General features: G+C 54.7%; 1 protein-coding gene across 7 annotated transcripts; it reads left to right on the top strand.

The window, feature by feature from the left end:
- Positions 1-8,396: 8,396 nt before the first annotated feature.
- On the top strand, positions 8,397-22,514 carry PAQR5 (progestin and adipoQ receptor family member 5). 7 transcript variants are annotated; one of them, XM_055716982.1, is made up of 9 exons: positions 8,397-8,611; positions 9,131-9,208; positions 12,162-12,394; positions 12,667-12,794; positions 12,940-13,145; positions 13,806-13,932; positions 18,899-18,995; positions 19,482-19,623; positions 20,251-22,514. In XM_055716982.1, exons 3-9 carry the CDS (start codon positions 12,344-12,346, stop codon positions 20,496-20,498), a joined length of 999 nt encoding a protein of 332 aa, XP_055572957.1. In that variant the 5' UTR covers positions 8,397-8,611; positions 9,131-9,208; positions 12,162-12,343; the 3' UTR covers positions 20,499-22,514. The 7 variants fall into 7 exon arrangements, with proteins under 7 accessions (XP_055572957.1, XP_027667199.1, XP_027667202.1 ...); XM_027811398.2 differs by having other exon boundaries at positions 8,397-8,748; XM_027811401.2 differs by lacking the exon at positions 9,131-9,208.
- Positions 22,515-23,044: the final 530 nt, after the last annotated feature.

The raw sequence follows: 23,044 nt of genomic DNA, 5'->3' as shown, positions 1-23,044 counted from the left end.
TTAGCAGTTTGTTAAAAACATACGAATTGAAAATAGAAGTAGATTTAAATATGTTGTCTTGGTGATGAATTTGAATGTTTGCTGCTCAGTTTGTGGTGAAAGGAGATACATTTACCATCTGCCTGGAGTGACTGATAACTCCCATGTATGCCTTGCACTTCTTGAATGTTAAATAGCTGCTTCTATACTCTACTAATCTCTTCCAAAAACGGCAGGAGCTATTTAAATGCCAAGCGCTCGGCGTTTCAGCCTATTAAACAAGGTGGAGTTCTGCAATGGTGAAGTGCAAATGTTGAAAGACATCCTGGCACTCACCAGCTTGAATCTTTAGGACAGTAAATATTTTAAGAGCTCATCTTGTTGAATTTCTCTCTCTTAGCAGCTTGCCGAGTAGTTCTCGTTGAGTTGAACTGAAGATTAAGAGGACGGAGCGCCTTGTGCCACGGTAATAACCACTAACGAGGGGAGGGTGGGAGTGGGGAGCAGAGGGGTTCTGCGCCTGCTCTCACCGCTGCTCCGGCGTTTCCCATCTCGGAGAAGAGCAGTAGATGTTCCTGCTTGCTGGTGATGTCCCTAAGGAGGCAGAGCACCTTCCCAGGGGTTGTTCAAGTTCCTTCCAACATCGCTTAAGCTGAAATGTAAAACAGGTGATCGGTTCATTACAGCAAGGTCAGGCTTCTGGTGCTAACGGGGGGAAGAAACGAGAGTACTGGCCTGGCCTCCAGCTCCTCAGGTGCTCTCTTGCCCTCGGCGTGTGCAGGTGCTGGTACCGGGTTATGCTCTCGGTGGTGATGAAGGTGAGGTGTCTCTCTGTTGGTTTGGTTTGGTTTCCCCTCCAAAGCAAGGCTAGATTACTGTTATTTTCTAGTAGGAGAATGTTCCGTGTACAGCCTTCCTTGTGCACCATCCCGCTGTGGGTCTGTCCCTCCTCCCTCCATCCCTCGCCCCGTGTGCCTCCTGGCCCCCCTCTGTCAGCACAAACACTGCTCCAGGGAGTCGTCCCTGTTGGTAAGCGCAGTTTGATTGCCTTCCTGAGCTTAAACGATGCCGTTGCCTTAAGGCACTCCCTTCGAAATGGATTCATCACGCTTTAGTGGCTTTCTGTCACCCCGAGGAGGAAATACAAGAGACTGTGCCCTGTGCCGATGGGGGTTCCCTGCACAGCTGGGCTCCAGCGAAGGAGGCTGCAGCCTCTCTGCCCGCACTGGGAGACAGAAATGGTGCATGGACACGTTCCCCAGGCCCAGGCGCCTGTTTGCCAGCAAAATCTCAGCTGAACCCTTCTGGGTGTGCAAAGAGGCTTTTGAGGACGCTTGGGAAGGGGCTCGTGCAGGCGCTGGCATCAGCTCACGCTGAGGATGCTGTGAGGGCTCGGGGCTACGTGAGCACGGGCACGCGTGTGCGCAGGGCTGGCTGCAGCCCATGGCAGGGCCATGCAGGACCCGGCTCTGCCCCCCGCCAGCTCTGCTCCCCCCCAGCGCCCCGCTCCGCTCCCCCCCAGCACCCCACCCTGCTCCCCAGCCCCTCCAGAGGGACCCTGCGGGCACTGGCCCCGGGCCAGGGGTTTCCTCCCTTCCCTGCTGTTTTCCAGGTGAGATATCGAACCGCCCTTTGCACGGTGCCCTCCAAGGAACCGAATCGGCTAGGGCCCCCCAGGCACCAAGTGGCACCTTCAGCCCCTTGTGTGCAGGAAGCATCTACAAAGACATTTCTGCAAAGCCCATTGCTGGGAAGCGGGTGGGGGAAAGAAAATCCAACTGGTATCACTTGGGTGGGGAATACTAACCCCTTAATTTGATCATAAAGAAGCCTTTTTGTTGAAATCCCGTCTTTATCCCAAGCACTCACAGGGCTTGGCTAGATCCTATCAAATGTTCTGATATTCCACTGTAGCTTTTTGTTTTCCCTGGGCCTTGTTTGCACAATCAAATGTCAGCAGAAGCAGCTGGTGGTAAATGCCGTTTCCCTGTGCCCAGGGACCGCGGGACTGGCTGCTGGGTGCTCAGCTGGGAGATGAGCTGCTTAGAGAGAATTAAATATTAATACCGAGTATTGCTCTCTGTAATGCACTGGGCCCGGCTTGCGCGGAGCAGGGCCGTATCCAGCTGTGTATCCAGCTGTGCCCGCGGGTGCCACAGGCAGGCAGACCAGTGCGTCAAGCTCCGGGGAAGGGATAGTGAGGAGGAGGAGGGTGTGAGGAAGCACTTCCCAAATGTAGGTTTGTACCTGGTGCTGGGGATGGTGAGGTAGGGCTGGGGGTGATTTTCCCTGTGGAGTCCCAGTGCTCCCGCAGGGGTCTGGCTCCTCTCCCTCCTCAGCACCCGCTTCCCTCCCCGCTCCCCCCAGCATCCCTGCTGCCGGCTGGGGCTGCCATACCCCCACGTCCTCCGAAAATGTAACCGTACCGTCAGCACTGGCACATTCCTCCATCTCACATGCCTCGTAAGCAGAATGTGTCAGCATATTCATTTTGTAATTAAAAATATTAACGACGGCAGGCTGGAGCCAGAAACGTGTTGTGTGAGCTGGGCTGTGCCAGCAGCCAGGGCTGGCTGTGTGTGGGGGCGGAGGGGGCAGGGGGTCCCGCTCGCTGCCAGGTGGTGGGTTTGGCCAGACCCCCTTTTCCCACCCAGGCTCGGCCGCCTCAGTGCTCCCCACTTCGCTTTCCAGATGTAGGGGTCTCCACCAGGATGCAGGAGGTGGGGAATGGATGCTGGCAGAGCAGGAGGGGAGGAAGCACCGGAGCTGCTCTGCAGGGGGGCAAAGCCCACCCCACGGCTGCTGCGAGCCCCCCAGCTCCTCGGGGCGGAGAGGGAGACGATGGGCCTGGAGATGAGGGCAGAGCAGGATGGTCTCCAAGGGCGCTGCGGGGCCGCTCCCGCTCGCACAGCGGGTGCTAAGGGAGGGTCGGTCTGCTGGGGGAAAGCGAGGTGCAAAGCAGGGCCGGGGGCACCAGGAGGAGCAGCCCCAGGAGGCGTGAGACCCTCCAGCCCCTGCAGATATGCCAGCTCTTATTTATAGGATTTATCTTATCATTGAAGTAGCAGCCAAGCAGGGCTGGTGACGCTTGGCTGTGGCTGGGCTCCAGGGCACCCACGGTCCCCTCCATCCCCCTATGGCACCACAGCAGCACTCCCGGCCCCCTGCCCTCCCCAGCCTGCCCCAGCACAGCAGACCCCCGGGCAGGGGAGCAAACCTGCCCCCCCCCCCCCCCCTCCCCCAGCCATGTACAGCCTTTGTGTCCCTGCCAGAGACAGAGCTGATGTTCAGGGGGATTTGGATGAATTTAAAATTTTCTAAAGGTTTTGGGGTTTTGAGTGCTGGTGCAGCACCTTTCCTGGAGCATCCCCATCCTGCAGCGAAGCCCCCGTGGCTCTTGCCCAGCTTTCCCTGCCCGTCGCAGAGCAGGGAGCAGGGATGCTGCTCAGCCCGCATGTGCCGCCTGCCTTTACCCACCCTGCCCTCTCATTTGCAACCATCTCTGCCAGGCGGAGGTGTGCTGCCCGCGGGGTCGTGGCGTGCTCGGGAGCCGCTCACAGGTGCGAGTCCCGCTGGCAGCACGTGGCATTAACGCCCGCCGAAGCAGGGGCTGTGGGACACGGTTCTGCAAGTTGGGCACATCCTGAGCTCAGCTCTGCTTCGCCGTAAACTAGCACAGGGTCTGGAACAACCGATCGCCTTCATTTAGAGTAACTCCAGCTCACGACGACTAACTTTATGGCCAACTAACTCCCTTTTATGGCAGGGAAAAAAAAAACGAATTTGGATGAGCAGAATAAACAGTTGCGTTCCTATTCCGCAGTCATCACCCTGTGACTTGTCCCTTGGTGCTTGCACCACGGTCGTGCCCAGCAGCGCCAGCAGCCATGCCTGCTGCAAAGATCCTGCTGCCGGAGCGCAGGCAGAGTTGTGGTGGGAGCCCTCGTCCTCCTTGGGCGTCCACAGTGCTGAGCTGCTCTGCGCCAGGTGCTGGGGCACAGCAGGATCAGGCCCTGCAGGGCTGCGGGAGCTGGATGTGCCGGGTTGGCTCCTGGTGAGGTTTGCATTGAAGAGGCGGTGCTTGCGGTAGACCATGAATAACATGGCAAAGAATTAAATGTGTGCAATTAAACATGCGGGTTTAGGGCTAAATTAAATATTAACCAGTTCTCCCTTTGCACCTCCTGTTAGTGGCTCCGTGGTGGTGCTGTGGGGTTCGGAGGCTGCCTGGGAAGTCCCCTGGCTCCGGGAGCGGCTCCTCGCCAGGTAACTTGCCCAAGAGAGGACGGATGAGCCAGGCCCGTCCCTTTGTAGGAGAACAGGAGACCAGGCTCCCTCTGGCCACGGTGACCCCCCAGGATCTGGCACAGGGGCTCAGGACCAGCTGGTGGACCCGCTCGCTGCCGTGCTGGGCACTGTGGACCCCATTGCCCAGGAATGGTGGGGGACTGATGGGGCCACGCCACCAGGCTTTGGGCAGGGGAAGGGTGACGGCTCCGAGGATTGGCTCTGTCCATGCTGGCTCCTGGCTCTGTGGGGAGCTGTGTCCTGAGCCCCACCCACAGCACCTGCAGGGCCAGGGATGCTCCTCGGTCCGCCCAGCAATGACTTTCACCTACTCGGATGTTTCTGGGTGGGGGCAACCCTACCCGCGCTTGGTCTTCACCCCTCGACAGAAATTTTGGGAAAGGCTGCACCCAGACTCTCGAGTTAATTTGAATAATAATAAAAAAAAAAAAAAAAAGCAGAAAGAATACTTGCTCGGAGCACATTGCCGTCAACCCCGCACACGTCCGTGCCCAGCTTTGCAAGGTCAGGACTGCCTGTCCCGGCTGCTGCGGGTGCTGCAGCTTCCAGGCCTGAGGCTGGGGTGCCCAGTGGCTGCAGCGTGCCCCATGGCTGCAGCGTGCCCGTGGCTGCAGCGTGCCCCATGGCTGCATCGTGCCCGTTGCTGCAGCGTGCCCCATGGCTGCAGCGTGCCCCATGGCTGCAGCGTGCCCGTTGCTGCAGCGTGCCCGTGGCTGCAACGTGCCAGTGGCTGCAGCGTGCCCCATGGCTGCAGCGTGCCCCATGGCTGCAGCGTGCCCCATGGCTGCAGCGTGCCCCATGGCTGCAGCGTGCCCGTTGCTGCAGCGTGCCCGTGGCTGCAACGTGCCAGTGGCTGCAGCGTGCCCCATGGCTGCAGCGTGCCCCATGGCTGCAGCGTGCCCGTGGCTGCAACGTGCCAGTGGCTGCAGCGTGCCCCGTGGCTGCAGCGTGCCCGTGGCTGCAACGTGCCGGTGGCTGCAGCGTGCCCCATGGCTGCAGCATGCCTGTGGCTGCAGCGTGCCCCATGGCTGCAGCGTGCCCCATGGCTGCAGCATGCCCGTGGCTGCAGCGTACCCATGGCTGCAGCGTGCCCCATGGCTGCAGCGTGCCCGTGGCTGCAGCGTGCCCCATGGCTGCAGCGTGCCCCTGGCTCTCCCCAGCCTGGAGGGGCTTTACTGGTGGCACTGGGTGCGCCGCTGGGCCCCGCAGCTCCCACTGAGTCATTCGTTTTTTTGAGGGCGGATGTTTGTCTGCAGTTCAGCAAACAGAGGTTGTGTTTCTGGGGTACAGCCAGCTGGGAAAAGTCACCTTTATGCTCTTGCTGCTCAGTTGTAAGTCAAATAAAAAACGGAGGGTGATTAAAACCAGAGTGCGCTGTGCTGGCAGGTGCAGGGGGTGCAGCCCGGACCCATGCGCCACTGTGACTGAGGGTGGGATGAGTGCTGGCACCTACGGCACGGCTTCTGCTCTGCTCCCATGCATGAGGGTCAGCAGCATCCCCTGCCCCTTGGGTGGTGGCTGTCCCCAGGCTGTCCCTGGGCTGTGCAGGGGCTGCATGCTCACAGCTGCACGGGGAGGTGCAGGGCACATCTGGGGGTGGGTGTGCACATCTGCATGGGGCTGTGTCGGCACACAGCTTGGGGGATGGATGATGCGGAGGGCTGTGTGTGTGCGCAGTGCTCCCCAGGCCGTGTGGTGTTCCAGGGCTGGTGTCAGAGCAGCGGAGCCAGCACTGTCCCTATCGTGAGCCACGGGACGTCTCTGCTGGCACCGCTCAGCCACCAGTTCCCAGCAGTTGCTTGCAGGGCCCCCCAAAATCTGCACTGGGCACCCTGTCTGGGGCTTTCCCATGGGCACCCCTTGCCCACAGCATGCACCGAGAGCTGCCGTGACCCCCCTCACATCAGCAGTGCTCCCTGCACGCAGCTCACGCCCTTCTCCATCAATGACAGAGCAGGGCAGCAGGATCCGGCCAACACTCACATACCGATTTTTCATTTTTCATCCTCTGGCTTTTAACACCCTCAGTAAAAGCAGAGCTGCTGGGGAGCTGGGCTTCAGGCTGTATGCTGGGATGGAGCTTGATGCTGCTGGGGTGGATTGTGGTCAGCCCTTGGCAAACATGTGCTAGCGGCGAAGCTCGGGAAGAGTGGTTGGGATACTGAGCCCAGCATCTCTGCCTCCCCTGTTAGAACCACCCGGGCATTCGCACCGATGCAGGGCTGGATGTCCCGCTTGCACATCACCCCACAGGATTTTGGGCTGCACGGACCTTCACTGAAGGTGCAGGTGCTCCAGCAGCACCCTCCACCTCGCACTGCCTTGGTGCCGTGCCGGCAAGACCTTTACCCAGAGCACAGCTCCCTGGGGGGCAGCTGAGCCGTGCAGCTGGGAGCTTCCCCAAAGTGCCTTTTCCCAGTGCTTTGACCCCAGGAGCAAGAGCCAGCAGAAGCTCTTGGCTGATTTGTGCTCGCTGCTGGTTTCCAGGCCCCCGGGACATCCTGCTGGCTTGGTTGTACTTCAGCTCAGTTCCTATTTTGCTGCAAAAACCGTAGCTGGGCTTTAGCCATTCAGTGCTGGGAAGTTTCCACTGGTTTGAAACTCATTGCACCGGTTGCACTGGAGGCACCATGAGGCTGGCACAACCTTCGCAGGCACTGATAACACTGGGTTTGGAAACACGAGGTTTTCCAGGCTGCTTGTACACGGGCACGGCACTGGGAAGAAAGTCCTGCCTCGGGCTGGAGGTCATGCCCAAAGCAGGGTCGAAGTACTTGGGTATAAAATCTCTCCTCCGCTGCTGCCAGGCAGAGCTGGTGCTGGTGCACAAGCCGCCAGTGCAAATAAATGTGGATGGATTATTTGATGGGTTTGTGTCAGCGATTGTGTGAAAACAATCAGGACTAATTTTAAAGTTTTTCATGGTTTTATTACAGCACAGTAGCAGACTTCATCCTTTCCACCTCATTTGACTGGCTCTAGCTCATAAACTTGTGCAGGCGAGGGGGTAAGTAGAGTAAATCTACATCTTGGCCTCTGCGGGCAATGGTTCGGAGGAAAGAAGAGCCCACGAGATGGTTTAAAACACACGCTCAGTGCCAGATGCATGGGGTGGGCAGAGAGGCAGCACTTTCCTCCTGCTCGCTGCTCTCCTGGCCCGTAGTCCTGCGGGGACGGGGGCTGCGAGGGAATGAAGTTGGTGACAATCTCCCAATGCTGACCCCTGCCATGCAGCTGGATGCAGACATGCGTGTGCCCAGCCCGGCCACGGCCTCACCTGTCCCATGCCCACAAAATCCTTGTTTTGTGCCAATTTGCCAGCAGGGAGGAAAAACGTTGCAGGAGCTGTGGGTGACCCAGAGGCACCCGGTTATCCATGATGCAGCCCCTCCTCCGAGCAGAGCTGTGATGAAATTGTCTTCCTTGCACTGCCTGGGGATGGCTTTATTTTCTTCATCCAAATAGCAGGGATGTTTATAAACCCCGCCCTGCGTGGGCTAGCGCTGGAGCGTAAGCATTGGCTTCCAGTGGCACACATCCATCCCTGCATCCATCCCTGCATCCCCAGCTCATCCCTGCCAGGGCAAGAACACCGCAAGCTCCTCTTTGCTGCCAGGGTTGGATTTCGTGGTAGCAGAAGTCGTGACCACGGGGTCTGGGTTTTGCTGGCAGGATCTGACCCTCTGCACGGGGGTTGCGTTGTTAAGGAACCTGTTACTGGGCCCATTGCTGCAAATCCCCACATCCGCCCCCCCCCCCATCCCGGGGTCAGCCAGCAAGGCTCCGACACTGGGAAATGGGGCATGACCTCAGCCCTGGGGCATCCCTCCTGGTGGGAACGGCACCCCAGAGGAGACGGCAGAGCCCTGGGAAGCCGTTGTCCGAGGGGAAGCCGTGCTGCAGTGCTGGCAGGGAAGGGTTAACAGCCTTACACCCAGAAATTGCTGTCAAGAGACTTTCCCTTACAATTAGAATGCAGGATAGTGCTGCACATTCACCAGCCCTGATTTCAAATGCCCTTTAGTGCTTCTCCCCGTGACCCGTGGGCAGCGCATTACGCCTGGCTCCAGTTCCTCCAACTACTTAATTATACAGGAGCAATGCTCGTGCATCCCTCGTGGTTCGCGATCTACCACTGTTCCAATATTGTGCAACACTTTACCAACCGTCGCAGTAAAACCGGTGGCTTTAGCGGGGTAGAAGGGGAAATGCTGGGTTTTGCAGCCAGTGCAGGTGCGGGGAGAGCCAGTGGCTCCTGCTCCGTGGTGACCGAGGGGACCCCCATGACGGGCCAGCTGTGGTCCTCCGTCCAGCTGGGAATGATGTAAGAACTCTCTCCAGTTTGGGAGCACCTCCCTCTTCATCTACATGAGAGTTTGAGCTTTACAGTCTCCGTGGAGACAGTTAAGCAAGTTTCGGGTGTTTTCCGGTGGGGCCTGGGAGCTGAAGATGCGCAGGGAGGTCTGTGAGTTAATATTTTTTCCTGCCCTTATTCCACTTCCTTGCAGCCCGGCCGAAGCTAATCCAGAGCACGATCGGAGAGCGTTTGGCCACAGTTATTTCCGGTTTTATTTTGTTGCCTTTTTCCTGTTCCACTCAAAGACGAGCCAGAATTAATTTGCTCCTAATCTGGGAAAGCAGCCGGCGGGGCTGACCTCCGCCGCGTCCTTCCCGCCGAGCCCAGCCGGGGTGCGGGACCCATCCTGCCGGGTGCGGGGGGCGAGCAGGGCTTTGGGCAGAGCTTCTCTGCCCTCCTGCCAGCTTTGGCAAACCTGCCCCAGCCCGCTTGCTTGGCTGCCTACGCCCGGCCAGGCTCAGCCATGTGGGCTGTGTTTGTACACAGATGAGTAATACGTTCACCCGGAGCCAGCGCCGGCGATAACGCAGCATCCGACCCAGCCCCACTCCCAGGAGCAGCGCCGTAAGTACCGGCCGCTCAGCTTTATCCCCTGGATCAGTCGGGCTCGCTGCTTTTCATCGCTGCCCCGGGGATGCTGAGGGTTTACACAGCATGAGCTCGCCCGTGGGTCCGTGCTGGGAGGCTGGGAGTCTTTCGCACGCGCCGTGAAAAGATGAAGGTGGGGAAGAGCTGCGTGTGGCAGGGATGGATGGGGCGGCAGGGCCGGCAGTCCGTTGCTTTTTCACTGCCCTCCTACAGCACCAGCAGCTGGTGGCGGTGCTGGGTGTTTGTGGAGTTTATGGAAGTTTTACTGGGCAGCGGTTTAGGAGCGGGACAAGGCACAGCGGCGCGGGCGTCCCCCAAGGAGGACGGATAAAAGCGCTGGGTCTGGCAAACAGCTCCAACACGTGCCTGAGACACACTGATTTCAGAAAGCCTTAAGCTTCTGCGTATTGCTTGGAGCTGCCTGCTCGTCTCAGATCCCGAGCAGATACCAGCAGCCACCCGCAGCAATAACAACCTCCTACAAAGCCTCTGTTGTTCTGCTGGAAAAGGTCTTGGCATGTCCCATGCTGCTGACGCCGGTGCTGAGCACTCAAGGAGCCCAGCTGCTAGTTTTGCAGTTCAACTCGTCTGTCTCCTTGCACTGCCGTAAGAAAGTCATAAAAGTCAATGATTAACAGCTAAAATATTTCTCCCTCCATTGAAAGACACCGGCTGCTGGCTGGTGCTGGCAGGGAGAGCTGTGCCGAGGGGAGAGCCGCTGCGGCCGCGCTCGCTGGAGCCCAGTCCGTGCATGTGGTGGTGGGACAGTGATGGGGTGACAGGGGACATGTCTGGGCTCCTGTCACCAACGACAAACCACAGCTTTTAAGGGTGAAAACTGGTGCCAGGGAGGAACCTTCCCTGGGTGAACCTGGCACAAACAAAGGCTGCCGGGCTGGACCTGAAGCCTGTGGTGCCTGGCATCCCCACGGGGCTCTGTGCGTGGCCGTGGGGGGGGGAGGAGGAGGAGGGGGGGGGGGAGGAGGAGGAAGAGGTGTGTTTGCAGCCAGTCGGGTGAGCCTGCGGAGTCGGTGACATGCTGTTTGCAAAGGAGCCGTTTGCAGAGGTCACGGCTGTGACATGCCCCCACCTCTGGTCCCACGCCACTGCCACGGGAGCACTGCTCCCCGGGTGGAAAAACTCCACCGAAGGAGGAGGAGGAAAACACGGGACTGCAGGGTGTGCCCGGGCTGCTGCTGCTCCCCGCAGCTCCGCTGACTCATTTTGCTCTTAAAAATACAAGTTCTTGGTTAAGCCTGGGCCCGGTGCTTCCCACGTCCCCCGGCGGAGGCAGCCCGGTGCGGGGCACGAGGGGGCCAGCTCCTGGCTCTGGACACGGTCCCTCTGGGCTGCACCCCAGCGCGCCCAGCTCAGGCTCCCCTCCAAAGGCTCTTTGCAAATCAGGGCTCCCACACCCCATAGTGTGCCTCTGTGAAGGGCTTGTGCGGCTTCCTCGCCTTTACTGAGATAAGAGACATTATTTTTGTTCCATCCCATCATCGCCCTCACTTGTGTTTGTATCAGGCGTGTGGGGGTCAGAGCTCGGTGCCAGGCTGCCCTTGATTTTTGGAGCATGCAAATAACCAAGGGCAGCCCTCGCCCCCTGCCCTCCAGCTGGGTCCCGAGGCTCTGGAAACCACCGCAGGGTTCAGGTCCGCTTTCCACCACAGAGAAGTTCAGGAATACCAACGGGCATCAAGGAAGGCTGCTGCAGGCTCTGGGTAGCTTTGAGGCGGCATGCTTATAGTTCAACAGACAAGAAAAAGCTTCTGATTTAATCTTTAACTAAAGCCATTTCCAATTTTTTTTTTACGTTGGGTTTATTGCTCTCTTGCCTCGTTAATTTTTTCCCTTTTGCTAACCACCTCCCAGCCACCTCCCTCTCTCCGGGCGCTCCCCGTGCACGGTGGCCCGTGGCGCGTTGCCCATGTTGGTTTGCACCGGAGCTGCTTGGCCGTGCGGGGAGGGGGAGTCTGGGCGGGGAGGAAGAGAAGGAGAAGGCAAAGAGTAATGCCAGGGGCTGGGGGCTGGGAAAGGGCAGCGAGGTGGTTTACATGGGACTGGCAAGTCTGTCAGCACTGGCAATGTGTGCCGAAGGCTGAATTTTGGTGTGTCTCAGTGTGAAGTTATGGGATGGCTGAGGCAACCGAAATGCCATCCCGGGAGCGGCTCTCTGGAGGATGCGGAGGCTCTTCCTTCTGGCTCCGTGGGCTGGAGGGTTGCAGACATCTCTCAGAAACATGGGGGGACCAGTCTGCTGGTTTCCAAGTGACATGCCTGTGTGACCAAGCTGACCCAGCACACCGAGCCTCGGGGTCCCCTCCCGCCCTGCTTCCCCCAGGCCAGGCGGTCCCTTGCAGGAGGGTGCAGGAAATAATTTTTTTTCCCACCTTAATTTCACAGACCAGAGGTGGAGGGGGAGGGGGAGAAGCAGCACTGCCAAAGGTGTTAGCGGGTAAGAGATGGAGACACTGGGGCTGGAGGGGCTGCACTGTAGCACTGGGATGTTCGATGGGGAGCAGGCGGAGGTGAACCAGCCCAGGTGCTGCCTGGGACCCCAAGTCCTCGCTGCTGCCCTGAGGGGACCTGCCTGTACCCCACAGACCCCCAGCGCATGCTCAGGGCTTTCTGTGCAACCTTGGGGTGCTCTGGGGACACAAGCGCTGTTCCCACATCACCCCTAGCTCGATTGGGGTGATAACAGGGAGTTTCAGTCCCTCTGGGCAGTAGACACAGGGACATGCTGTCCTTCTCCCCCTGCCCTTTAGGGTATGGGTGGTAGAGAGGGAGCCCAACATCCCCTGCAGGGGTGGATGCTGTCTCCCCTCCCCATGCCACAGGAACACCCCAGGAGGTGTTTGCACATATGGGTCTGGGACCTTGCATGGTGACACTCTGCCACATCCCCACCAATGCTTGTCTCCCCCAGGCCACCTGTCCTGAGCCCAGGGAGCATCGCTTCAGCTGCCACTGGGCAGCCCCTTCCCCATCCCATCGTTTCCCCGGCGGGGTGTGAGATGTGGCCAGGCGGGGTGTGAGGCACTGCCGGGGCTCATCCCCAGGGAAGCTGAGCCGAAAACGTCCCTCGGAGCCGGAGCCCCAACCCACACGATGCTGAGCCTGAAGTTACCCCGGCTGCTCAGCATCAACCAAGTGCCTAAGGTCAGAGAGGAGTTTTTCTTCCCTAAGTCCGAGGCTTGGTGGGGTTTTGGGAGGTGACAAGTGGGAGCAGCGTGTCGGGGTGGCCGCCCCTTCCCTGAGATCACCTCCCATGGAAGGGACATGACTCTGTCCTCACAGCAGGGTCCTGGGTCCTGAATTATGGGCACCCTCCTTTTGGCAACCTTCCTTCTCCTCCGATCTGTTCTTCCTTCTCCTCCGATCTGTCCTTCCTTCTCTTCTGACTGCCCCCAGTGCCAGTCCTTGCCTTGCAGGGCTACCAGGAGCAGGGGATCCTCTTTGGGTATCGCCCTCCAAGAAGCTCAGCAGCAGACTGCCTCCTCAGCGTCTTCCAAATGACCAACGAGACCCTGAATATCTGGACACATTTTGTGCCTGCCTGGTAGGTACCGTGCTGCGGGTCTTTAGCACCCACGGGAGAAGGTGGTAGAAGCAAGGCCAGGGGAGCAAGGAGGGGGGAGCAAGGCTAGGGAAGCAGGGACGAGGGACACGCCAGGGCATGATGCTCACCTTCCTCCATCCCACAGGTACTTCGTATGGACCCTGGTGGGGCGGCTGCGAGGGCCGGGGGGCCAGGAGGACCCCCACGCCTGGCCCCTCCTCGCTTACCTGCTGACTTGCTGCATCTACCCCCTCGCCTCCAGCTGCGCCCACACCTTCAGCACCATGTCCACCCGTGCCCGGCACATCTGCTACTTCTTTGATTACGCAGCTCTCAGCATGTACAGCCTGGGTAAGGACGGGCAGAGGTTTTGGTGGGGTGTCAGTCGCTGGCACTTCCCTGGGGCAGCAGGAGCTGAAGCACAGGGTGACACCAGGGACAGGGCTGAACCCTGGGTGCTCAGATGGCTTGTACCCATGGGACAAGTGGGGACAGTGGCTGTTTGTATGTAGTTTCCGCGCCTCCTCTTCCTCCTCCCTACAGCCTGGTGCTTGGGAGGGACTGTGAAGCATCTCCAACACCACCATAAATAATAATTTGGGGCTGGGTTTGGTACCGGGCAGCCCCGGGATGGAGGCTTGGCTGTGTGATGCTCTTCAGTCTTTGTAGTAAATAGAATAATGAAAACAACCCACACTAAAGACAAGTGCTGTCAGTGAAGTTGGTGGCACCTCGCTGGGGAGCAAGCCCAGGGTAAGCAGCCGTAGCAGCAGCTGGGATCTTAGCATGGCACAACACGCCTCCAGTTCCTCATGGAAAGGTGTCTGCTGGAGCTGGCTGTTGGGGTGTCTGCCCGATGCTCCCCTTAACTGAGCTGCTCTTCTACCTTTGCTCATATCTCCCTTCCCTAAGAGTGCCCAGCGCCAATTCGCAGGTTCACAGCTGGGCCCAGGAGGATGCTGAGGGTCCTGGTGGGACCGGGAACTAACTGGGCACCTCCTGTATTTCCAGGGTCTGCGCTGGCGTACTCAGCGTACATTTTCCCAGCAGAATGGGTCAACAGCACTTTCCACCACTGCTACGTCCCCATTGCAGTCTTTAACACTGTCATTAGCACCAGTCTGTCCTGCTATTCCAGGTAAGCTTCTGCTTTATCTGCCATGATTGCTACAGCATAATCATTAATTAGTATTATTAATAAAGGCTTTCTGTATTGTAACAATACAAGCCTTAAGTTCAGGAAGGGGAAGAAGGGGATTTTTGGTTTGGGAAACATGTTGCATGTTAGCACTAGGAGAGTTTGACAACCAAAAATGCAAAACAAGTGAAGTAGCTTTAATTTTTGAAAGTTCAAAAGGTGATTTTGTATGGTGCGTGCCTGGCAGGAAAATATCCACCTTTTTTTGGCCATTGTTTTTTCTAACATAACTTGCAAAAAGGGGTGGGTTCCTCTGCACCCAACATTTAAGCACGTGTTTGGGTTTATACATGAGCATGGTCGTGCCAAAGGCATGTATCAGCCTAAGTGCTGTGTGTGCGTGTTTATATGTGTGCGAGCGTGTGTGTGTTTATAGGTGCGGGCAACAAATTTGCAGAGGAGGAACCTCAGCATTCTTGCAGTCAATTGCTTAATTTTTAAAGCATGAGCAGCATTGCGTGTGCTGTATTTTGTTCCTGAATGGCATTAGACAATTTGTTTGGAATATCTCAAATGTTTAAACCACTTGGCTGATTTCCAGTGATGCATGCCATGATCTCTAGCTGGTTTGGTTTTTATTTAACTCATGGTAGATACCTCCCTGAAGGCTGTGTTTGTAAAGCACTCATGTCTGCCATTACGACGACATGCAGTTCGCTTTGCAAAATGTACAATTCCTGTTTTCACAAGCAGCGTGAATCGTTTGGCATTATCCCTTCCTTCTGTTTTGGGGTGTCTTTGTATTTTGGTGTGTCTTCAGCATGTGGTTGCTCTTTGGCATGTGGTCGCCTGTCGTGACATCACATAACCCTGGGAGGCCTTTGGGCATGGCCCGGGCAGCCCCCAGGACCCCCCCGGCACAGGGCTGTGTTTTGATGATGCTGCCTCAGCAGGGAGGAAGATTCTCCTATGTCCTGACAAACACAGCAGGAAGAAATCACACTGCCCGGCTGGCTCTGCTGCAGGAGAGGGGCTGCCACAGGGTGGGATGCAGCTGAGCATCGCCGTGTCTTCCTGAGAGAGGGAGTGCTGAGCTCTCGGTATTCCTTACGGATCCTGCAAATTTGGCTCATTTAAGTGTCTGTTGAGTACGGGGGGATTTACTCACCTTTTGATCTGAGGGTTACTCGCTGGAGTAACTCCCTGGGGTGGAAGATTTGGACCTGTCCTTGCTATTACTAAGCAGTAATGCAAACTCAAGGATCTTTCTTGGCTCACTCAGTGGATGATGCCAGCTGGGACTTGCTATTTTTTCCTTATATTCCTCATTCCTTTCTCTTTCTTTTTGTCTCTTTTCCCCCTCTTATTTTTGTCCTGTGCGTCTCTTTATTGTCTTATTAGATGGGCTTAGCAAACGAAGCTCACTGACCATGTGCTAATCCTAGTACTTACCACTTGAAGATAACATTTAGGAAATATCAGCAACTTGAGATCAGTTCCAGATTAATTTGGATTGTTTAAAAAAAAATTCTTGGTCTGCAAATTTAATTGTCAGCATCTCTCTGCTACAAAACTGTAAGTAAAGGTATGTGAAAAACATGCAACTATTGCTATGTGATAGAATAGCAATTCCTGTTGTCTCAGTAATTTTCATTAAAGAAGTAGTAAATCCATCAAATTAGGCTTAAAAATAAAAAAAAAAAAATCCAGAAAACATTCCTGGGTGAGGAGGAATGCTGAATATACCGTCCCAGTGTGGGCCAGCAATGCTGCCGGTTTACCCCCAGGCTGGTGAGCACAGAATGAGCCCCTGTAATTCATCCCGCACCCTGCACAGGCTGGGTCACCTCTGGGGACCACGGTAGCCATGGGAACGGTGCCCCGCAGGCTGGGATGCCAGTGTCCCCTCCACATGCCCGCACCTGTGAGTATCTCAGCTGCGTGGGCAGCCCCCAGCCGCCCACCTCTCCTGTCTGTTCTCTTGCAGAGCAAGACTGGTGGGGCTGCAGAGGATGAGGGTGCATGGTTTTGCACCTGCCTCTGCCACAGCGCTTCCCCGGTTTGCACAAGTGGCTTGCACCTGGCTTGCACCACGCGGTGCCTGAGCCACAGCTGGTGGGTTGGGGATGGGGAGGCAGCAGGGCTGGCCAGCCCTGAGACCCCTGTGAAACCACCAGCACCTGGGCCGCCCTGTTTCCCACCGCAGGGTGCTGCTCACTGGTTGTGTTCACTTTGGTGTCATCCTCGGCTGAGTCACACCAGCCAAAATGTCCATCCAAGTGGGGGGGGTGGACAGGAGTGGACCCGAAACCGAATTGTGCAATGGGTGGTGATGCTCCCGCGCCAGGTGCACTCGGAGGGGACCTGCCCAGCCCGGCACAGGCTCAGCAGCCACCCGGCAATGCTGTCAGGGCTGCTCCACCAACCGCACCCTGGGCAGGGCTGGCTTGAGGAGCCGGGAGGGTCACTGGCTCTCTGGCACTGCGGCCACTCGAGGGGAGAGGCTGGCAACACACCTCTCTGGTTCGGAGCTGGTTCGTGCTCAGGCTGTCAGCACTACCAGAACCTGGCTGAGCTTCTGCAGCACGGCCGGACGCAGCAGCAGAGTGTGCCCAGCCTCTTGATGCACCCCATGGAGGTCGACAGGAGCAGGGGTTAATGCAGAGGAGGATGCATCAACATGATGAAGGCAGGGACTTGCAGTGGGGCATCTGAAGAAAGGCATTTGCTAAGCTACTGCAGCAAGTTTTACCAAATTCACTGGAAAAAATTCCAATCCTAGATGGCTGGTTGATGAGTCAACAGTAAGATTTTTGTTGGTTGGTTTTTGCATCCTGTGCGCTGAGAACACTGAAATGCCATACAGGGAAACACATGCAGACGGACTGAAATAAGTATGTTTATCCTTTACGTAGCGCTAGGTACCCCTGTAGCACTGAAATAGCGAGCATCCGCCTGCATCCCCCCACCCCGATGATAAGCAGCTGCACGAAAGGTTTCTTTCGTTCTTGAGGATTTGGCATCTCCCTGCAGACATCCCCGCAAAAGCAGAAAAACCTGTACGTGCTTTTCACGATGAAAACAGAGTATGCTTTAACTCTGCTACACTTCACGCCATCCTGCGTGAATAGGGCACTGTCCCCAGGGTCACCGTGCGTCTGGCCACGTGCCCAGGCTGTGATATGGTGGCTCTGTTTTGACAACAGAGCGGGGCAGGTTGGAGCGGTGCGTGGCCGAAGGAGCAGGAAGATGCGTGACAAGGGTGAGCGCAGCACCGCGCAGCAGCAGGTGAGCAGGATGGGAGAACAGCACTGGGCAGGTGAAACCATGGTCAGAAAATACAGCAGGAATCATGCAGAAATACAGGGGAAAATAGAGCAGGAGGCTTCTCCAGCATCATCGTGATGTCTTCTGAGCAAGCCACAAGCCACGGTGGATGGCTAAACTGAGGACGAGCAAGATGAAAGCCCTTATCAGTCAGTGGCTCTTGAGTATAACTTGAATTGTGGGGGTTTCAACCTGTATTTTGGGCCATATTGATAAAGCCCTTCTGCTCTGTGGGTAGGTCTGTTGTAATTCTGCTCAAGTTCATCTCCCTGTTTCCACAGTGGGCTAATACCCTGTAAAAGTTGGTCTTTCCCAGCAGGGAAGCATCGGAGGGAGAAGTTTTCTGTTCCTACTTTGGAGCTCCTGTGGCTGCAATGGGAGGGCAGGGTGATGGGCTTGCTGCTGGAGCCCTCCTCGTGGTAGGGCCCATCCTGATGCCCACCTTGCTGTCCCGCAGCTGCCCCCACGCCGGAGGGGCAAGGGTTGGTGTGGGGCATGGTGCCTGTGCCGGTCTTGCTGCGGGCAGCTGGAGATGCTGCATGGGGCAGGATGGCTGGCGGCTAGGCCAGCGTGTGCTGCTAGGCTTCTTCGAGGCTCTCCTGGGCTTTCCGTCTCCAGGTTTTGTTTGGGTTGTGCATGTCCCCATGCAGCCAGAGCAGGCTTGGGGCTTGGTGCAGGGCTTGCGACGCAGCTCCAGGGTTTAGAATGTTTTTTTGGGGGACCTGGATGGTCAATTATTTTGTGATTTCAGCTGCAAAGTATGTCCTACATTTCAGCAGCATGATTTCCTGGGGAACAAAATGCAGAATAGTGTTCCCTGTCCAGACATACACTTTCCTCCTCATATACGGTGTGATTATAACCAACAGGCTGCTTCTTCCATTATAATGGTGATGTCATTAAAAAGTAACTTGTTTAATTAATTTAGTTTGTGATCTCAGTAACTCTCTCCATGCATTCTCTGAAACGACAATCACAAAGTCTTGGCAGGATGTAAAAAAGAAGGATGCTGCGACATTTCATGCATTTCAGACATAAGCTGCAATACAGCTTAATTAACAAACAGTGACAATCACAGCCTGGGTGCTGCATTGCCTACAAAGCCTTCCAAACCAAGGCAGATGTATTCTCCTTGATTGCCATGCTCAGAAAGCTGGGATTCAAAATCAAGAGTGAAAACTCAGTTAAAAACAACTGCAGGGGAAGCAGCTGTTTAAAGACCAGCTCTGTTCCTAGCTGCTGATGGGTAACAGTTAATGAGCAATGGTAAAAGAAGCAAAATCACCCGTGCCAGGACAGTATAAAAAAGATTGTTCTCAGAGCTGCAGAGATGCACCTGCGAGAGCCAGAGAATAGGACAGGGGAGGGTGGTCCTTAAATCTTTCCTGCCCCGGCTCAAGGTTTGGTCAGGGAAGGTTCAGCCACGTGAGCTGAGGTTGGTCACAGCCTTAATACTCTCAGCAGACAAAACCTGCGCTACTCTGGCTGAATTCACAGTTATCCGTGGGAGGATGTATGTGCAGTCTATATTCTGCAATCCACAGTCCCCAGCAGACAACTGGCAAACAGAATTCAGCGCTTACGTTAACCTAATGTGCCGTGCCGTGCCATGTGAGATACCTTCTCTGTTTTCCTCTAGGTTTCTGGAGGCGGAGAGGCCCAGGTTCAGCAAGGCTTCCCGCACCCTGGCCTTCGTGTACCCGTACCTCTTCGACAGCATCCCTCTCTTCTACAGGGTACGCCTCCCACAGCCCATATTCACAGCACCAAGACATTGGTGTGCTGCAGGGTTGGAAATATCTGCTGCTTTGTCTTAGTCTGAAAATATTTGGGAAAATATGCCAGCTTTTATTTTTTTAAAGCAAAACAAACTCCGGCAGGAAAAGAGATTTGGTTATTTTTTCCTGCATCTATTGACAGGCAGATTCCTTCCACTTCAAAGCCCTGCACTCAAACTTTGCCCACGCTGCAATATTACTGCCTGTGAAAGCTGCAAGTTTTCTAGTTCCTAAACTGGAACAGGGTGGGAATTTTGTTGCAGTGAGGTCTAAGGGCAGGAGGTGTGGGGCTTGGATTTGCATGAAATGGAAGCGACAGCTCTTCTGTTGGGTGATGCCAGAGGCAATGGGGGCTCAGGGAACAGTGCTGCCTCCTTTAGAAATGTGTTGTTCTCCTCTCTCCCTTGCATGGAACCCTGTGCGGACCCCTCTCTGCTGCTGCAGTTCTACCTGTGCGCGGCGGAGAGCTGCACAGAGGCTGCGATCCTGGTCCACTACAAGCACACCGTCTTTGCCTTCCTCACTTGCTTCATCTTTGCTAGCCATCTGCCAGAGAGGCTTGCGCCAGGACACTTTGATTATATTGGTAAGTGCCCAAAGGGTGAGCTGGCATTGTTTTCTCATTATTTTCAGGAAGAAAGCGCATTAATGCATGCGTGACTCCCAGAGGTTATAATATATTCCCTGCTGGAAATCTGAAATGTAGTTTTACATACGAGATACAGCAGTCTCCTGCCTAGGTAAAGTGGGAGCAACTCCGGAAGCATGCTGTTTCCAAATTGTTTCACAGAGGGTTTCATGACCACAAAGCACTCATTTCTCATGCAAAAAACCCTCACCTGTGGCACAACGGTGCTTCACAGTGCCATGTCAGGGCACTGTAGGAGCAGCCACCAAGGAGGATGGATGGCAGTCCTGGCCGCACCAGGGTTTTCCCCGTTCCCCTCGCCACGCTGTGCACAAGCACGGTGCTGTTTAGCATGCTGCCTGTGCCAGGACCGCAGCAGCGAGCTCACATCCCTCATTTCCATTAGAGCCAGCTGCATTTTGGAGAGGAAGATCGCTGGGCTCTGGTGGTACAATGATAAAAGCCACAGTAATTAGCAGAATAAATATTTAAAGGCAATGGATGCTAGGCAGAAGGTCCGCTGAGCCCTCACAGTGGTGGTTTAATGAAGCCCAGGGAGTTTCTTGGCTTTTGGCTTTGTTGCAGGGCACAGCCACCAAGTTTTCCACGTCTGTGGGATCATTGGCACGCACTTCCAGATGGAGGCCATCATGATGGACATGTCTGAGCGCCGTGACCGGCTCCTGCCCACCTCGCTGCTTCCCTCCTCCCTGCAGACTCTCGGGTCGATGGGCATCTGCATGGCCGTGAGCCTTGCTGTCATCGGGCTCTGCTCGATGTCCCTGAGCTTCATGCCAGAGCCTCTGCAGAGAGAAAAACCACACGGGCATTAGGCTTCGGGTCTAGATAGTATTTATGCTGCTCCACAAGAAAGACCCTAAACAATACATGTATGGTATGGATGAGGAGGAGTTTATTTGCCTATGCTCTCTGAGGAAATATTTATTCAAAATTTTCTCAAGAGCAAAACATATTGCACTGGTTTTTGTACATTTAGCTTTAAAGCTAGGAACAGATTATGAAATGCTTTTAATCAAGTTGCCATTTCACCAGAAGAAATATTTAAAATAATCTTAACTTTTTCTGTAAAAGGGAGATAAGTGCTAATACTTTCCAAAGCAATAGGCATTCATCAGGTCTGCCTTACAGAGGAATCGGGGAGGCAAGTGGACGTGGGTAATGCCGGTCATCTGGTGACACAGATGTCCTTGTCACCAGTTTAGACCGATAGCCAAGCTTCCTCGGCGAAGGCACGAGCAAGGGCTCTCCCAGGGGCCCCCTAACTAAGGTTTTCACCTTGAAAGTGGCATTATTCTAAAACCTCAAATATCCATGTTACACAGCCTTATGCTAAACCCAAGTGCCTGACAGATGGGGATTGAGAGAGACTAGAGTTTGCCTACATTTTAAATTCAGCTATTTTTAATCATTACCTGGAAGGAGTTATTCTGGAAGAACTCTCCATGTGACATTCCTCCAGAAAAGCTTTTTTTGGGGTCCAATTCACGTAGGTAAGTCCTGGGATTTTAATTCCCATGGAAGAGCTGAGCTCCCGACTGTGTGGGTGATGCAAGTGCTCGGTGGCTGACACAGCCCCAAGCACAGGGTGTGGGGGCACCGTCCTTCCCCCCTTGCACCAGACAACTCCGTCCTGCAGTCGCAGTTGAGCTCCTTCTCTAAACTTGTTTGTAGCATCAAACGTAAACAGAGGAAGAAATATCTTCCCTGCACCCACGAGGTGATGACGTGGATTTCCTTAAAAGCACTGTTTTGTGTCAAGTGTTTAACACGGCTGTGAAGCCGTGCTATTCAGAAAAGGTGTTTGACACCTTGTTGAGGGCAGTGGCTGAGAAATTCATGACTGCCACGCCGAGGCATCCTCTCCCGGGTATTCCTGGAGGCACGATACTGGGCTAGATGGACACTTGGTCTGAGTGTGTGACTGGTGGTAGATGTGTCACCTCTGAAGCTCTCTATTTTCTGGTCCCACTCGAGTAGAATAATGTTTTTCTTGTCATGAGTGAATAAGATGGGGGTGTCTGGGGAGAATAAAACATCAGCTGAGCAAGAAGTGGGAGTCTGTACAGTGTAGGGACAGGGGCATTGTTAGGTGAAAGGCAGGACTGCAGAACAGCTGAGCTGGTAATGCACGGGGGATCAAAACCTCTAATTTTAAAGCCTTTCCAGAGTTAGACCTCTGCTCACCTTGCTTTCCCTTGCTGCTGCATCTGGATTTTAGAAGCAGAAGCAGAGAGGCCTGGTGAGAGCCTGGAGGCCTCAGCCTGGTGCGGGCGAGGGGGAGGCAGCCCGTGGGGGAGCTCGGCAGGTGGCTCCAGCCACGAGGCTGTCATGTTGGATTTACCCAACGCCACGCAGGAGGTACAGGAACACGTGATGCAAAGATTACTGCTAGGGAATATTATCAAGCTTCCTGATAATCATACGGGTGTATAATTTGTTTTGTGTATAATTGCCTCTGTCAAGGTATAATTGATGCACTTTTGAGTGACAATACAACGGCTCATTAAATATATTATGGGACAAATAAGTCTTTTGAAAAATAGCTTTCTTTTGAAAGCTGACCAAGATTTATGTTAATATTTATGAGCACTGGAACGTAATTGTTTATTCAACAGTTTTAATTCATTGAAAGAGAAAACTAATATAACTATCGCACTGATATATGCTAACCTGATTTGTATAGTTTCATAAAAATACTGTCTGTGAAAATTAATCACTTCGGAGATAATTGCTAATAATTGCAAAGCTTATTTACCTTGTGTACTCGTGTGACCAGAAAGGAATCTGGCTCTGCGTGCAAAGCATGATTGAAGAGTCTGTAAAATTTACATGAATTGTTTTCTTCTTGGCCATTTAACTTTTGAATTTGGGAATTCCTCTCATCTTCCTCAGGTGACATTATTTGTAGGAAAACTACATAAAAAAATGCAGCACCATATTATACACTACCATAATCCCTTTGGATCCTGCAGTGCCTTGCATGGACCCTTTGTCTGGCACATACTTTACACACTGAACAAGTGAATGACCTCGAAGCAGCACGGGTCAGCCAGATTTCTTCTTCAGTTGGAGACAGGCCTTCAAAAATCTACTCAATGTACTAAATTTTATTCACATAAAGAAATAAAAATTCTGTGTCAAATTGTTACAAATAAATAATACAGGATATTTATTTGTTGAAACACGTTGTTTCAGTGTGTGTCTGTGCCCAGTCTGGAGCAAATCCCAAACAAACCCATTAACTTTATGACCAAATCCCAGAGATCATCACTTATCTCCTCTTCAGCCAGGCAGATTTTACTGCGCTGATGAACTGTGCAGATACAGCAGATTTTTAGGTCTATCAGGTTCCCTTGGT

Source organism: Falco cherrug, chromosome 7 (genome assembly GCF_023634085.1).
Source record: "Falco cherrug isolate bFalChe1 chromosome 7, bFalChe1.pri, whole genome shotgun sequence".
Lineage (NCBI taxonomy): Eukaryota > Metazoa > Chordata > Aves > Falconiformes > Falconidae > Falco > Falco cherrug.
The sequence above is the reverse complement of the archived record's forward strand: the minus strand, read 5'-3'. Positions and strand labels throughout refer to the sequence as shown.

What these genes read in the sequence shown, in the direction of transcription:
- PAQR5 (XM_027811401.2), top strand. Translation starts at nt 12,344, where the DNA reads ATGCTGAGCCTGAAGTTACCCCGGCTGCTCAGCATCAACCAAGTGCCT. An exon ending in TCTCAGCATGTACAGCCTGG is followed by an intron (nt 13,146 to 13,805) that starts GTAAGGACGGGC and finishes CTGTATTTCCAG; the next exon opens with GGTCTGCGCTGGCGTACTCA. An exon ending in AGGACACTTTGATTATATTG is followed by an intron (nt 19,624 to 20,250) that starts GTAAGTGCCCAA and finishes GCTTTGTTGCAG; the next exon opens with GGCACAGCCACCAAGTTTTC.